This window comes from Oncorhynchus mykiss, chromosome 1 (genome assembly GCF_013265735.2).
Source record: "Oncorhynchus mykiss isolate Arlee chromosome 1, USDA_OmykA_1.1, whole genome shotgun sequence".
Taxonomy (NCBI): Eukaryota; Metazoa; Chordata; class Actinopteri; order Salmoniformes; family Salmonidae; genus Oncorhynchus; species Oncorhynchus mykiss.
The window spans coordinates 12,483,893-12,500,501 of record NC_048565.1 but is presented as its reverse complement, the minus strand read 5'-3'; the positions used below and the strand labels follow the sequence as shown (position 1 = coordinate 12,500,501).

At 41.3% G+C, this 16,609-nt stretch overlaps 2 protein-coding genes across 5 annotated transcripts in view; one reads left to right on the top strand and one right to left on the bottom strand.

Annotated features, from left to right (window-relative positions):
- The window catches only part of LOC110536036 (zinc finger protein GLIS1), a 142,936-nt gene extending 140,006 nt beyond the window's left edge, over nt 1-2,930 (top strand). The window contains exons 10-11 of the mRNA XM_021621582.2: nt 1,878-2,036; nt 2,259-2,930. Coding sequence (XP_021477257.2) covers nt 1,878-2,036; nt 2,259-2,395 — 296 coding nt within the window. The 3' untranslated portion in view covers nt 2,396-2,930. The remainder of the gene's footprint in view (nt 1-1,877; nt 2,037-2,258) is intronic.
- An 809-nt stretch (nt 2,931-3,739) lies between these two features.
- Nucleotides 3,740-15,816, bottom strand: LOC110536107 (elongation of very long chain fatty acids protein 4). Of its 4 annotated transcripts, none has more exons than XM_036943199.1 (8): nt 15,766-15,816; nt 9,747-9,810; nt 6,327-6,514; nt 6,104-6,184; nt 5,726-5,782; nt 5,394-5,508; nt 4,761-4,888; nt 3,740-4,098 (listed from the first exon to the last, which is right to left on the bottom strand). In XM_036943199.1, the coding sequence occupies exons 1-8, from the start codon at nt 15,799-15,801 to the stop codon at nt 3,931-3,933; spliced, it is 837 nt and encodes a 278-aa protein (XP_036799094.1). In that variant the 5' UTR covers nt 15,802-15,816; the 3' UTR covers nt 3,740-3,930. The 4 variants fall into 4 exon arrangements, with proteins under 4 accessions (XP_036799094.1, XP_021477461.1, XP_021477386.1 ...); XM_021621786.2 differs by lacking the exon at nt 15,766-15,816 and adding an exon at nt 14,742-14,864; XM_021621711.2 differs by lacking the exon at nt 15,766-15,816 and adding an exon at nt 14,678-14,696.
- Nucleotides 15,817-16,609: the final 793 nt, after the last annotated feature.

Here is a 16,609-nt window from a genome sequence, read left to right as displayed (position 1 = left end):
GGTATTCCCATTGGACCTAAGTCTATCGTGTCTTGCAAAAGTATTCATCCCACTTGCCGTTTTTCCTATTTTGCTGCATTACCTGTAATTTAAATTGATTTTTATTTGGATTTCATGTAATAGACATACACAACATAGTCCATTGGTGAAGTGAAATGTAAAAAATGACTTACAATTTTTTTTAGAACAAGTGCTGCGTGCGTATATATTCACCCCCTTTGTTATGAAGCCCCTAAATAAGATCTGGTGCAACCAATTACCTTCAGAAGTCACCTAATTAGTTAAATAGATTGTACACAGGTGGACTTTAAGTGTCACATGATCTCAGTATATATACATCTGTTCTGAAAGGCCCCAGAGTCTGCAACACCACTAAGCAAGGGGCACCACCAAGTAAGCGGCACCATGAAGACCAAGGAGCTCTCCAAACAGGTCAAGGACAAAGTTGTGGATAAGTACAGATCATGGTTGGGTTATAAAATATCTGAAACTTTGAACATCCCACGCAGCACCATTTAAATCCATTATTAAAAAATGGAAATAATATGGCACCACAACAAACCTGCCAAGAGAGGGCCGCCCACCAAAACTCACAGACCTGGCAAGGAGGGCATTAATCAGAGAGGCAACATAGAGACCAAAAATAACCCTGAAGGAGCTGCAAAGCTCCACAGCGGAGATTGGAGTATCTGTCCATAGAACACTTTAAGCCGTACACTCCACTGAGCTGGGCTTTACGGAAGAGTGGCCAGAAAGAGCCATTGCTTAAAGAAACAAAAGAAGGAAACACGTTTGGTGTTTGCCAAAAGGCATGTGGGATACTCCCCAAACATATGGAAGAAGGTACACTGGTCAGATGAGACAGAAATGTAGCTTTTTGGCCATCAAGGAAAATGCTGGTGCAAACCCAACACCTCTCATCACCCCGAGAACACCATCCCCATAGTGAAGCGTGTTGGTGGCAGCATCATGCTGTGGGGATGTTTTTCATCGGCAGGGACCGGGAAACTGGTCAGAATTGAAGGAATGATGGATGGCGCTAAATAGAGGGGGAAACCTGTTTGACTTCCAGAGATTTGAGACTGGGACAGAGGTTCACCTTCCAGCAAGATAATGACCCTAAGCATACTGCTAAAGGAACACTTGAGTGGTTTAAGGGGAAACATTTAAATGTATTTGAATAGCCTAGTCAAAGCCCAGACCTCAATCAAATTGAGAATATGTGTCATGACTTAAAGATTGCTGTACACCAGCGGAACCCATCCAACTTGAAGGAGCTGGAGATGTTTTGACTTGAAGAATGGGCAAAAATCCCAGTGGCTAGATGTGCCAAGTTTATAGAGACATACCCCAAGAGACTTGCAGCTGTAATTGCTGTAAAAGGTGGCTCTACAAAGTATTGACTTTGGGGGGGGGGGGTGAATAGTTACGCATGCTCAAGTGGTCTTTTGTTGCAGCGGCAGACCCCTCCCTCCCCATCCCTGTGTAATGTGTATAATAATGTTTTTTATTTAGTTACAGCAGCGGAAGAGCCACCCTGAGATGGCTAGATTAAATATGTGTGTCAAAGGAGAGGAGGAAATAGCATTTCAGTTTTATTGTCTTATTTCTTTCACAATAAAAAATATTTTACATCTTCAAAGTGGTAGGCATGTTGTGTAAATCAAATACAAACCCCCCAAAAATCCATTTTAATTCCATGTTGTAAGGCAATAAAATAGGAAATATGCCAAGGGGGTGAATACTTTCGCAAATCACTGTATAGGTCCAGTGGCCATACTGAGCATCCCCTAGAGAGTTCCAGTTAAATTGCAGTGGTGTAAGGGGCTTTGTTCTAGTTATTCTGTGCTTGATCCTCTCCTCCCTTCTCTCTGTAGATTACCAGGGCAGCTTTCAGAGCTGCTTCCATTTTGGAGACTCGTACAGAATGGAACAGTCTGTGAGTGGTGTTCATGTACCAGCGGACTCACATGGTTACACTTCCCACCAGAACAACGGCTTCCACATGTCCAGTACCAGCAGTGGCTCTGCTGCAGGTGAGACCTGGCGAAGATCACCTTAGCTTTCTCTAACAGTTTTTGTTTTGTATTTCTGTCATTATTTTCCCCCTCCTTGTTCATTGAATGAGAAGTGTGTGTGCACTAAAATCAATAATTGAATTATTTCTGTATGTTGATCAAGCCAACTATTTCCCCACGCACTTAACAGTGTAGCATAAAATTTGATTGTGTGTCTAATTTAGTGGTCTCCTCCCCCAGGTTTCAGCTTGGCACAGGACCTCCAGGGATCAGGGGAGTGCCAGTTCTCCTCCAGCCCAGAGGAGAGCATCTTCTTCCAGGTGAACAGCTTCGACCGCAGCCTGAGTCAGATGGCCTCCGTCTACACAGAGACATAGAGGACCCGATGCTACCCTGGGTATCGCTATACGGGCGATGTATCTCAATAGTCTGGAGTGGCATCCATTCCTTACAAGTTTGTTCTGTTCTAAAGGAAACAATATAATTGAAAACAATCTCTACTGCTCTAGAACGACTGTCAGTCATAACTCTGTAACAAAACAAGAGCTTCCTACAGCCCTGCCCAACAGATTCCACACGGACTCAGATGCATCCAAATGGACACATTTCCAACTAAGACATAACCTAGTCCAGAATTCCCTCTCTCTTTCTACATTGTTCAATCTACTAGGGACTGAAATGTAGAAAAATATATCATTTTGCAGTGTTTTTACAGTGGATGAAATGCCTTGTTTATTTGTTTAGATTGTCTGAAGATATTTCTGGAAGGTAAATGGAGGGGTGGTGGATGGTCATACATTAAATATTCTGGAACACAGTCAAATCTACTTTGTATAAATGTACAGTTTGTTTAAAGCAGTCTTTTGAATGCTTGTTATTTCCAAGTTTAAGAAATAAATAATTGTACAATAACACAATTGTGACTTTTTAATATGATGTACTGTTATCATTTGTTGTATATGTAAGTGCCTTAATGTGTTTGGACCCCAGGAAGAGTAGCTGCTGCCTTGGCATCAGCTAATGGAGATCCCTAATTAAATACATATCTTATGGTGGTATGCACATCCACAGAACTAGCACAGCTGCAAGGTAATGCCATGTCAGTAAAATAAAACTATTTTAAGTATCGGAGGAGCATTCAAACGAAACAGTGGTCAGGAATTCTTCTCCTTTTCCTATAAGCCTTGCTTGGTAGTCAAACATGGTTATAGCACCAAGTACAGCGTCTGTGCCTCTAACTAAAGCACTATATATGCTATAATGTGAAATAAATATGCCCAAGATATAAGCAGCGTATGTCAAGTTTCAGAAAAGTTACACAGTGGCGGCCGGTTCGACACACCGGCAAGAGGAACACCAACCGTTGACATACTCTGCCCTCTTGTGAGCATTCTCAGCTTTTCACAGTAACATTATGAAAAGGAATGCAGTGGTATTGAGACCATTTGTGATGACTGTTCTCTCTCCATAGGTTCACATCCAGTTAAAGACTGGGTTTTCCAAACTCAGTCGATGGGTGCATATTTTGGTTTTGCCCTAGAACTACACATCCACAAAAAAAAGAAAATCAACACATTATCAAGTTTTGATTATTTGAATCAGCTGTGTAGTGCTAGGACAAAAATACAAAATAGATGCACTTCTCAGGGTTCCCCAGGACCAAGTTTGCAAAATGCTGCCATAGGGAATATTGTAGGAGGCTTCACAAATAAATATCCAGATCATGTTTTTGCAAAATGTTTAAATTGACAGTGAATTGAATTCAGGTACAGTAAGAGTGTGATTATGAATATAATAATACATCATTTGGTGGGTGCTTGTATTTGTCCTATTCAATTGGAAATGTGTTTCTCTTTGCATATCCCAACTCGCCCTGAGACACCCTCGGAGAGTGGGGTCACGGCCATATCCTTCACGTCTTCTTGCTCTTCCTGCTGAGGTAGCTCTGATAGTAGAAGTTGCTGAAGAGTAGGATGAGGCTGACACAGTAGAAAAACACATAGGCATTCATGGAGTCTGGGAAGTCACACTCAGTGAAGAGGTTGTAGCCCGTGTGAGTTGTCAGCAGGACAAACTGGAGCTGAAACCACCGTCAGGAGAACATTGTTTAAGAACAACCTTCTCAGATATCTTCGTTCATAATCACGATCTGTTTTCTACCACACGTAAGGCCTAGATTCAATCAGTTATAACCGACAATTGCATAGCCTATTATTGCTTGTGTATAGGTTACGTCGGAGGTGTAACCGTGGTGGAGCTGTCAAATCCACAATCGTCTCCAAGTGTTATCGCGGTCATCGCCATTGGATGCACCATGTGGCATTAGTAGAAATGTAATCTACACCTCAACTAGGCTGATATATAATTCCCTAGCCTATCGTTTAATGGTTTTCACTTTGAGTGTCATAGTTTCTATATAGCCTACACGTTCTTGTTGTGAACTATTAACGCGGGTGGGATTTAAGGATGGGTGTGGTTTCTTGACAATGACCACAAGAGCAACCGCTCACCAATTTGACTACTCTAACACAGTTACAACTCCGACATCATCCTGAACAAAAGCAATAATAGGCTATGCAGTTGTTGGTTATGGTGGGTTAACACTGAACTGATTGAATCCAGGTCTTAATCCCTTAATACTCGAAGCTTCTGTAGTAGCCAACAAATTCACAACCCCCAGATGTATCCCCTTTTTCTTAAACCTCACTAGATGTCTGCAGAGCTGTAGATAGAGCCACTCACCAGCTGAAGTGACGTCAGATAGCGTTTCCACCATAAGTACTTCTGCATGTGAGGCCCAAGAGCAGCCAGTCCGTAGTAGGAGTACATTACAGTGTGGACGAAGGTGTTGAGAAGACCGATGCAGAACGCTAGGAGTGAGAGGAACACAAAACATCTCAACTATCTGTTGCACAGCATCATGAATGGTATGGACAATTTGCTAGGACCCCATAAATCATTTTATATTTATATTTGAGTAATTTAGCCGACACTCTTATGCAGAGCGACTGACAATGAATGTCTATTTGTAAGTCTAGCAGGTGCCTACCAGGTGTTGAGAAGTCCCAACAGAGTTGATAAAACATCTTAATTAAACGGCAGGGTAGCCAAGTGGTTAGAGCATTGGACTAGTAACCGGAAGGTTGCAAGTTCAAACCCCCGAGCTGACAAGGTACAAATCTGTCATTCTGCCCCTGAACAGGCAGTTGTTCCTAGGCCATCATTGAAAATAAGAATTTGTTCCTAACTGACTTGCCTAGTTAAATAAAGGTAAAAAATATATATGGCAGTTCTGAAACATTCCATATGCGTTGATACAGAGCATTAACGAATAGGATACAGAGTTTTTCCTGGTCTTCATACTGCTAGACTTACATTGGCCTCCAGCCAGGTACTTCGCCCCTGCCCACCAGTTGAAGATCATGGTGCCATGGTGATAGACATGCAGGAAGGTCAGCTGGCTGTTTTTCTTCCTCAGGATGAAAAACACCTGTGAATGGAGAGTTTGGAATGGGTTTGAAATGGATCTCCAATGTTTCACATGAGTCTGACGTTAATCCCGGGTCATATTGATTAATGCACACAGTAGGAAAACGTTTTGCAACAGAACACGAAAATGAGCGTTTCCTGGACAAGTAGTCCCCATTTCACTTTGTTTTCTTCCGTTTGGTACCTAATGAATATAACCTTGATTTTCAATGTTTTACCGTGTCAGCCAATTCTATGACCTTGGAGAAGAAAAACCACCAGCATGCTTTGGCCATCTGGTGAAACAAACAGACAGAGAGAGTTATCCACTGTTATGGCCAGGGCTTTGGGACAGTCTTCAGAGATGGAATAGATATGTGTACTATTTGGGGGCATTTGAAAGTTAGGTCAACTATGTGAGAGGTTCAACGGTTTGTGTCCAGTAGGGACTATGTGAGAGGTTCAACGGTTTGTGTACAGTAGGGACTATGTGAGAGGTTCAACGGTTTGTGTACAGTAGGGACTATGTGAGAGGTTCAACGGTTTGTGTCCAGTAGGGACTATGTGAGAGGTTCAACGGTTTGTGTACAGTAGGGACTATTCAGATGCACTCTTACCCTCATCGCCAGTGGGCTAGTGCTGTAATCCACAGGTTGACACAAGTAACTGTAGTTAGACAGCATGGACGTGACCAAGAACTGCAACATAAAAACCTTTATTGGTCAGGTGAAACATTTCATAATAAAACATAAATTAGGCCCATTTCTATGGCTGCTGAACACACACACACACACACACACACAGAGAAATCCACAAATTTTGATGGGAGTTGGAGCACACCTCGTGGAACATGTAGACAGACAGGCAGACCATGGCGAAGTTGTAGACAATGAGCACAGCCTTGAGGTCAACAGGTTGCCTGTGTTTCATCAGCTTGGGCCCAGCCCAGACCACACCGAGATAGAGGAGGAATATAGAAGCCACTGGCATGGGGGAGTAGACCAGTAACCATGGATCTGTCCTCTTATCTGGAAGTAAACATGGTAGCCCACTGTATTCATCTCACTTTTAAAATGTTAATATTCTGTTAACTCATTCCCAATTAATGTTGTTGACTCGTCCTGTATTCGTATGTGGCCAAAGTATAAAAAAACACTTCCAAAACCCCACCTCAAAGTTGTATCTCAAACAGACCTTTTCAAAAATGCTCGCTATTTGCTTATTTATTTATGACGTCAAGATGGCTCATTAGCTGAGCTGGACAATGAGCAGCTACATGCCGTGAATATTTGTAATGACCGGCAATCGCTCACACCATTCTGTTCTTAGCGTACACCCACAACATTCAAAACACAGAAAAGCTATTTTTTTTTAATACTGAACAAAAATATAAAACGCAACATGTAAAGTGTTGGTCCCATGTTTCATGAGCTGAAATAAAAGATCCCAGAAATGTTCCATACGCACTAAAAGCTTCTCTGTTCGTGAGCATTTCTCCTTTGCCAAGATAATCCATCCACCTGACAGGTGTGGCATATCAAGAAGCTGATTAAACAGGATGATCGTTACACAGGACAATAAAAGGCCACTAATATGTGCAGTTTTGTCACACAACACACTGCCACAAATGTCTCAAGTTGAGGGAGCGTGCAATTGGCATGCTGACTGCAGGAATGTCCACCAGAGCTGGTGCCAAATAATGTAATATTCATTTCTCTAGCATAAGCCGTCTCCAATGTAATTTCAGAGAATTTGGCAGTACGCCCAAACAGTCTCACAAACGCAGACCACGTGTAACCATGCCATCCCAGGATTTCCACATCCGGCTTCTTCATCTGCCAGATCGTCTGAGACCAGCCACCCGGTCAGCTGATGAAACTGAGGAGTATTTCTGTCAGCAACAAAGCCCTTTTGTGGGGAAAAACCCATTCTGATTGGCTGGGCCTGGCTCCACAGTGGGTGCCCCACGGTTGTGCCCCTGCGAAATCCATAGGTTAGGACCTGATTTCCTTATATGGACTGTAACTCAGTAAAAAAAATAAAAAAAAAACGCTGAAATAGTTGCATGTTGCATTTATATTTTTGTTCAGTATAACATACTTGATTACCATTTATATTTTTGTTCAGTATAACATACTTGATTACCATTTATATTTTTGTTCAGTATAACATACTTGATTACCATTTATATTTTTGTTCAGTATAACATACTTGATTACCATTTATATTTTTGTTCAGTATAACATACTTGATTACCATTTATATTTTTGTTCAGTATAACATACTTGATTACCATTTATTGGAAGGAAAACTGTAACTCATAATCATTAATTCTAGCTCATATTTCATGGAAATCAGGAAACCCTGGACAGTACTAACACACACATTAACCTGACCTCAATCCCATCGAACATCTTTGGGATGAATTAGAACACCGACTGCGAGCCAGGTCTAATCGCCCAACAACACTGGCCGACATCACTAAAGCTCTTGTGGCTGAATGCAAGCAAGTCCCTGCAATGTTCCAACATCTAGTGTAAAGCCTTGCCAGAAGAGTGTAAGCAGTTTTGGCAGCATACGGGGGATCAACACCATATTAATGCTGATGTTTTTGGAATGAGATGTTCGACGAGCATGTGTCCACATACTTTTATTTATTTATTTCCTTAAAGTTATGCAACACCCAATTCCCTTGTGTAAAAAAGGAATTGCCCCCTTACAATCTAACTGGTTGTGTCACCTTTAGCTGCAAGGACTGCAACCAAACGCTTCCTGTAGTTGTTGATCAGTCTGTCACGTCACTGTGGAGGAATTTTGGCCCACTCTTGCATTCAAAACCGCTTTAACTCAGCGACATTTGTGAGTTTTCAAGTATGAACTGCTCATTTCAAGTCCTGCCACAACATCTCAATTGGGATTAGGTCTGGACTTCGACTAGGCCATTGCATTTTAGCCATTTTAATGTATACTTGATTGTGTATTTCGAATCATTGTCTTGCTGTGCTTCAGCTCACAGACTGATGACCTGGCAGCCTAACATTCCCATGTAGAATTCTCTGATACAGAGCAGAATTCACCGTTAATTCTATTAAGGCAAGTCGTCCAGGTTCTTGAGGCAGAAAACCATCCCCAAACCATGACACTTTCACCACCATGCTTGACCGTTAGTATGAGGTTCTTACTGTGGAATGCAGTGTTTGGTTTTCGCCGGGCATAATGGGAGCCATGCCATCCAAAACGTTGACTCAAGTTAGCCAAAAACAATCACATGGAAGAACCTGGATGATCATCAAGACTCTTGGAAGAATGTTCTATGGTCAGATGATTCAAAAGTATAACTTTTAGGACGACATGGGTCCCAATATACCTGGTTAACCTTATACCAACGGTCAAGCATGGTGGTGTTAGTGTGATGGTTTGGGGATGCTTTACTGCTTTAGAACCTGGACGACTTGCCTTAATAGAAGGAACCATGAATTCTGCTTGGTATCAGAGAATTCTACAGGAGAGTGTCAGGACATCTGTCTGTGAGCAGAAACGCAGCTGGATCATACAGCACGACAATGATCCAAAACACACAATTAGGTCTACGTGAAAATGGCTAAAAAGCAACACATTTGAAGTTTTGGAATGGCCTAGTCAAAGTCCAGACCTAATCCCAAATGAGATGTTGTGGAAGGACTTGAAATGAGCTGTTCATGCTTGAAAAACCCACTAATGTCACTGAGTTACAGCAGTTCTGCATGAACAAGTGGGCCAAAGTTCCTCCACAGTGACAAGAGAGACTGATCAACAACTACAGGAAGTGTTTGGTTGGAGTCCTTGCAGCTAAAGGTGGCACAACCAGTTATTGAGTGTAAGGGGGGCAAATACATTTTCACACAGGGGCTTTGGGTGTTGTATTACTTTGTTAATGAAATAAATTAACTAAGTATGTAACTGTTATTTGTTGACTTGGGTTCCCTTTATCTAATAGGTTTAGGTTGAAGATCTGATAACATTCAGTATATAAAAAAATGCAATAGAGAAAATTAGGCACTGTGTACACAACTGGAGCTGGATTGACCTTATATGTAGTACAATTTGATATCTGTTGACTGTGTGAGGGAGGCTGTTGGTGAATGTCCTACGTGTATCAATTGCAACTAGATAATCCAGTCCTGTGACATTTTGTGTTGCGGGCTGAATCACAAAAAAGTATAGTATTTTCCTATATTGTCAGTGGCCTATCATAAAATGTATACCCAAATTCTGAAATACCTCCATTCTCCAACATCCACTGGTGCATGGACTGAACGCTTTGCCATGCTGAAGCCATTTGACACTGTTGGAACAGGAAGTTGGTCATTGATTATAGCAATAATCCTTCATTAAAACAATTACAAAATGACCCACCCCCGTTTGCTAAAAAGCTAAGGGATGGGTCTGGAGAAATGTAACCACTCAAATTCATAGAGTAATGGATGCAAGGACTGACCATCCATGAAATGAAATGTATAGTTTACATTTACGTTGTTTACAAACAGTGGAGTACAACAAGATTATATTTTGAGCTCTGAACTAAAGCTCATGAGGCATTTATAATTTATATTGTTTAAGAATCAATGGGTATAACAAAGGAACATCAAAAGTCGTGCTATAAATTCTCAGACAACCCAAAGATTCCTTGATGCCCTTCCAGACTCCCTCTGCCTACCCAAGGACGTCAGAGGACAAAAATCTGTTAACCACCTAACTGAGGAACTCAATTTAACCTTGCGCAACACCCTAGATGCAGTCGCACCCCTAAAAACGAAAAACATTTGTCAAGAGAAACTAGCTCCCTGGTATACAGAAAATACCCGAACTCTGAAGCAAGCTTCCAGAAAATTGGAACGGAAATGGCGCCACAAACTGGAAGTCTTCCGACTAGCTTGGAAAGACAGTACCGTGCAGTATCGAAGAGCCCTCACTGCTGCTCGATCATCCTATTTTTCCAACTTAATTGAGAAAAATAAGAACAATCCAAAATGTATTATTGATACTGTCGCTAACTAAAAAGCAGCATTCCCCAAGAGAGGATGGCTTTCACTTCAGCAGTAATAAATTCATGAACTTCTTTGACGAAAAGATCATGATCATTAGAAAGCAAATTACGGACTCCTCTTTAAATCTGCGTATTTCTCCAAAGCTCAGTTGTCCTTAGTCTGCACAACTCTGCCAGGACCTAGGATCAAGAGAGACACTCAAATGTTTTAGTACTATATCTCTTGACACAATGATGAAAATAATAATGGCCTCTAACCCTTCAAGCTACATACTGGACCCTATTCCAACTAAACTACTGAAAGAGCTGCTTCCTGTGCTTGGCCCTCCTATGTTGAACATAATAAACGGCTCTCTATCCACCGGATGTGTACCAAACTCACTAAAAAAAATCCTCTTGAAAAAGCCAAACCATGACCCACAAAATATAAAAAACTATCGGCCTATATCGAATCTCCCATTCCTCTCCAACATTTTTGAAAAAGCTGTTGCGCAGCAACTCACTGCCTTCCTAAAGACAAACAATGTATACAAATGCTTCAGTCTGGTTTTAAACCCCATCAGAGCACTGAGACTGCACTTGTGAAGGTGGTAAATGACTTTCTAATGGCGTCAGACCGAGGCTCTGCATCTGTCCTCGTGCTCCTAGACCTTAGTGCTGCTTTTGATACCATCGAGCACCACATTCTTTTGGAGAGATTGGAAACCCAAATGGGTCTACACGGACAAGTTCTGGCCTGGTTTAGATCTTATCTGTCGGAAAGATATCAGTTTGTCTCTGTGGATTGTTTGTCCTCTGACCAATCAACTGTAAATTTCAGTGTTCCTCAAGTTTCTGTTTTCGGACCACTATTGTTTTCACTATATATTTTACCTCTTGGGGATGTCATTCAAACACATAATGTTAACTTTCACTGCTATGCGGATGAAACACAGCTGTACATTTCAATGAAACATGGTGAAGCCCAAAAATTGCCCTCGATGGAAGCCTGTGTTTCAGACATAAGGAAGTGGATGGCTGCAAATTTTAAACTCTGACAAAACAGAGATGCTTGTTCTAGGTCTCAATAAACAAAAGAAATCTTCTGTTGAATCTGACAATTTATCTTGATGGTTGTACAGTCATCTCAAATAAAACTGTGAAGGACCTCGGCATTACTCTGGACCCTGACCTCGCTTTTGACGAACATATCAAGACTGTTTCAAGGACAGCTTTTTTCCATCTACGTAACATTGCAAAAATCAGAAACTTTGCCCAAAAATGATGCAGAAAAATGTATCCATGCTTTTGTCACTTCTAGGTTAGACTACTGCAATGCTTTACTTTCCGGCTACCCGGAAAAAGCACTAAATAAATTTCAGTTAGTGCTAAATACAGCTGCTAGAATCAAAAGATTTGATCATATTACTCCAGTGCTAGCTCCCTACACTGGCTTCCTGTTAAGGCAAGGGCTGATTCCAAGGTTTTACTGCTAACCTACAAAGTATTACATGGGCTTGCTCCTACCCATCTTTCCGATTTGGTCCTGCCGTACATACCTACACGTACGCTACTGTCACAAGATGCAGGCCTCCTAATTGTCCCTAGAATTTCTAAGCAAACAGCTGGGGGCAGGGCTTTCCACTATAGAGCTCCATTTTTATGGAATGGTCTGCCTACCTATGTGAGAGACGCAGACTCGGTCTCAACCTTTAAGACTTTATTGAAGACTCATCTCTTCAGTAGGTCCTATGATTGAGTGTAGTCTTGTCCAGGAGTGTGAAGGTGAACGGAAAGGCACTGGAGCAACGAACCGCCCTTGCTGTCTCCGCCTGGCCGGATCCCCTCTCTCCACTGGGATTCTCTGCCTCTAACCCTATTACAGGGGCTGAGTCACTGGCTTACTGGTGCTCTTCCATGCCGTCCCTAGGAGGGGTGTGTCAAGTGAGTGGGTTGAGTTCTTTGTGGGCTATACTCGGCCTTGTCTCAGGATGGTAAGTTGGTGGTTGACGATATCCTTCTAGTGGTGTGGGGGCTGTGCTTTGGCAAAGTGGGTGGGGTTATATCCTGCTTGTTTGGCCCTGTCCGGGGGTATCATCAGATGGGGCCAGTGTCTCCTGACCCCTCCTGTCAGCTTCCAGTATTTATGCTGCAGTAGTTTGTGTTGGGGGGCTAGGGTCAGTCTGTTATATCTGGAGTATTTCTCCTGTCTTATCCGGTGTCCTGAGTGAATTTAAGTATGCTCTCTCTTTTTTTCTTTCTCTCTCTCTCTCTCTCTCTCTCTCTCGGAGGACCTTAGCCCTAGGACCATGCCTCAGGACTACCTGGCATGATGACTCCTTGCTGTCCCCAGTCCACCTGGCTGTACTGCTGCTCCAGTTTCAACTGTTCTGCCTGCGGCTATGGAACCCTGACCTGTTCACCAGACGTGCTACCTGTTCCAGACATGCTGTTTTCAACTCACTAGAGACAGCAGTAGCGGTAGAGATGCTCTCAATGATCGGCTATGAAAAGCCAACTGACATTTACTCCTGAGGTGCTGACTTGTTGCACCCTCGACAACTACTGTGATTATTATTATTTGACCATGCTGGTAATTTATGAACATTTGAACATCTTGGCCATGTTCTGTTATAATCTCCACCCGGCACAGCCAGAAGAGGACCTGCCACCCCTCATAGCCTGGTTCCTCTCTAGGTTTCTTCCTAGGTTCTGGCCTTTCTAGGGAGTTTTTCCTAGCCACTGTGCTTCTACACCTGCATTGCTTGCTGTTTTGGGGTTTTAGGCTGGGTTTGTGTACAGCGCGTTGAGATATCAGCTGATGTAAGAAGGGCTATATAAATACATTTGATTTGATTTATCATTGACTTATTAGTCCAAAAATGGATATAGCAAAATATAGTGTATTCACGACAACAGGGAAGCTGGAGAAGAAAAAGAAACTGACTGGGAAAAAATAGTTTTGAACGGTCATCCAACTCAGACACTTGGGCATCATCCTAGACCTCCAACTTATCTGAGATCACTAGGGTGTATTCATGAAGCAAATTCTACAACAAAAAACATTTACTCCAAATGTTTTGTTTGCTTTGTCATTTACTTGGTGATGAAAATTTGAGTTTATATTGGACAAATTCAGGCAGATCATTCCCAGTTTCGTTTGCTTCCGTTTGTTTCTTAAACTGTAAACGGTTCCCGTTGCAATAAGCTATTGAGAGAGGCTGCCGTAGTCAGACCTGGACCTCAAGAGAAGACAGGCTATGTGCACACTGGCCACACAATGAGGTGGAAACTGAGCTGCACTTCCTAACCTCCTGCCAAATGTATGACCATATTAGAGGCACATATTTCCCTCAGATTACTCAGACCCACAAAGAATTCGAAAACAAACCCGATTTTTTGATAAACTCCCATTTCTATTGCTGTGCCATCACAGCAGTTAGCTGTGACTTGTGGCCACAAGAAAAGGGCAACCAGTGAAGAACCAACACCATTGTAAATATAACCCATATTTTTTTCCCTTTTATACTTTCATTATTTGCACATTGTCACAACAGGGTATAAAGCCATAATATGACATATGAAATATCTCTACGCCTTTGACATTTTTGTGAGTGTAATGTTTACTGTAAAAAAATAAGACATTCATACACTTTTGTTAATTATCTATTTCACTTACTCTGGCAATGTAAACATATGTTTCCCATGCCAATAATGCCCTTTGAATTAAATTAGTAATTAATATATCCCTGATATCACGATTAGTATCAGTCTGAGCTCGTTTTTTTCCGAGTTCCCAGTTGTCGTGACCATAAGGATTCTCGCGTTAAATCACAAATGACGTCACGTTTCCAATAACCACGTAGTGAGGTACATCACACAACAACCAACGCGTAGGATACATAGTTTGCGTTCAAAAAAATATATATCCTGGTTAGTTCATTGAATCACCAAATAATGTGGAGACACTTAATTGAATCACCAAATGTGTCAATTTTTTGCACGTTAGAGAGGCGTGGTATAATCTCAAAGCTTGACACATTTAGTGGCCTTTAAACTTTCTTAAAGTCCTTGTAAGGACATTACCATAAATATTATTTCCCATTTCACACGCGCCGTAAATTCATATAAAATGACGGGCAAAGTTCAAATAAACTTACAATATTTGTGTGAATATTTATCTTACCATTTTTCGCCTGAATAAATACAATACACACAGAGCTGTGTTTAAATGAATGAAATGTACTTACCCGACAAAAGCGTGGGACTTCCTTCTGAAAACGGGTGAAAATAGGCCTACGCGAGACGCCCCACACATGGTTTTGATTGGACACATTATGGCAACAGCTACCAGGCAGGTATTTCAAGTTCTTCAAGTTCGAGCATGTGCTCAGCACCTAACGTAGCAAGCGCAGAAAGACAAGCAAGAGAACCCCTCCTACTGCCATAATACTTATGTAGGCCTACAAACTGTTTTGTTAAGAATGATGTTATTTGAGCTGAAATTGGAGGGATGATGCTAGGCAAAAAACAAAACAAAAATGTATGAAATATATATATATATATTCCAGTTTTACAGTCAGTAACTTATTCTCAATGCATGTGTATTGTGTATATCTGAGGTAAAACACACCAAAGCATATTTTATGCAACATATAGGACAACAAATATTTTGGGGGTAGTGTTCAGCATTCAACTAAAATAATTACACCGTGTTTGCATCCTAAAAAGTATTTTACTTTCAGACCAGTTTGGAACTTGTGGCAGTTAGCCAGACAGCAATGCACAGCAATAGTCATTGTATGTTACTTCGAACCCACAAATGCAGATACTCAACTAAAGAAGGCCAGTTTAATTGCTCCTTTAATCAGAACAGTTTTCAGCTGTGCTAACATAATTGCAAAATGGTTTTCTAATGATCAATTAGCCTTTTAAAGTGATAAACTTGAATTAGCTAACACAACGTGCCATTGGAACACAGGAGTGATGGTTGCTGATAATGGGCCTATGTAGATATTTTATTAAAAATCTGCCATTTCCAGCTACAATAGTCATTTACAACATTAACAATGTCTACACTGTACTTCTGATCAATTTGATGTTATTTTAATGGACAAAAAAAACGTTTTTTTCTTTCAAAACAAGGACATTTGTAAGTGACCCCAAACTTTTGAACGTACATTCTGAATGTAGTGTATAGCAGGCAGTATAATAATATTCACTCTAGATAAGGGTGTCCTGCTGATGAATGTGATGTAGTGAAATAACACTCACCTTGGTAGTTTGTCCCTCTTGATCCTCCAGTGTCATACAGCTTCATAAACTGCAGGGGACAGATGACGCGTGACTATTGTTGTTCACTGTCACAGTTCTTATCACAGTCCACATATGCCCATGCAAGTACACACACTGGATGTATCCCGGTAGCACTGACATAATCCAGAGTACAGAAGAAACATGTCCTGAGTTTCTCTATCAATTCCTGTGCCCATTTCTTCCACCCAAGGAAATGTAACTTTACCTGTCCAGTTCTTAACCTGTCCAGTTCTTTACCTGTCCAGTTCTTTACCTGTCCAGTTCTTTCACCTGTCCAGTTCTTTACCTGTCCAGTTATTTTAGTTCTTTAACCTGTCCAGTTCTTTACCTGTCCAGTTCTTTAACCTATCCAGTTCTTTACCTGTCCAAATATTTTACCTGTCCAGTTATTTTAGTTCTTTAACCTGTCCAGTTCTTTACCTGTCCAGTTCTTTAACCTATCCAGTTCCTTCACCTGTCGAGTTATTTTACCTGTCCAGTTCTTTACCTGTCCAGTTATTTTACCTGTCCAGTTCTTTACCTGTCCAGTTCTTTCACCTGTCCAGTTCTTTACCTGTCCAGGTCTTTACCTGTCCAGTTCTTTTAGTTCTTTAACCTATCCAGTTCTTTACCTGTCCAGTTCTTTCACCTGTCCAGTTATTTTAGTTCTTTAACCTATCCAGTTCTTTACCTGTCCAGTTCTTTCACCTGTCCAGTTCTTTTAGTTCTTTAACCTATCCAGTTCTTTAACCTATCCAGTTATTTACCTGTCCAGTTCTTTACCTGTCCAGTTATTTTAGTTCTTTAACCTTTCCAGTTCTTT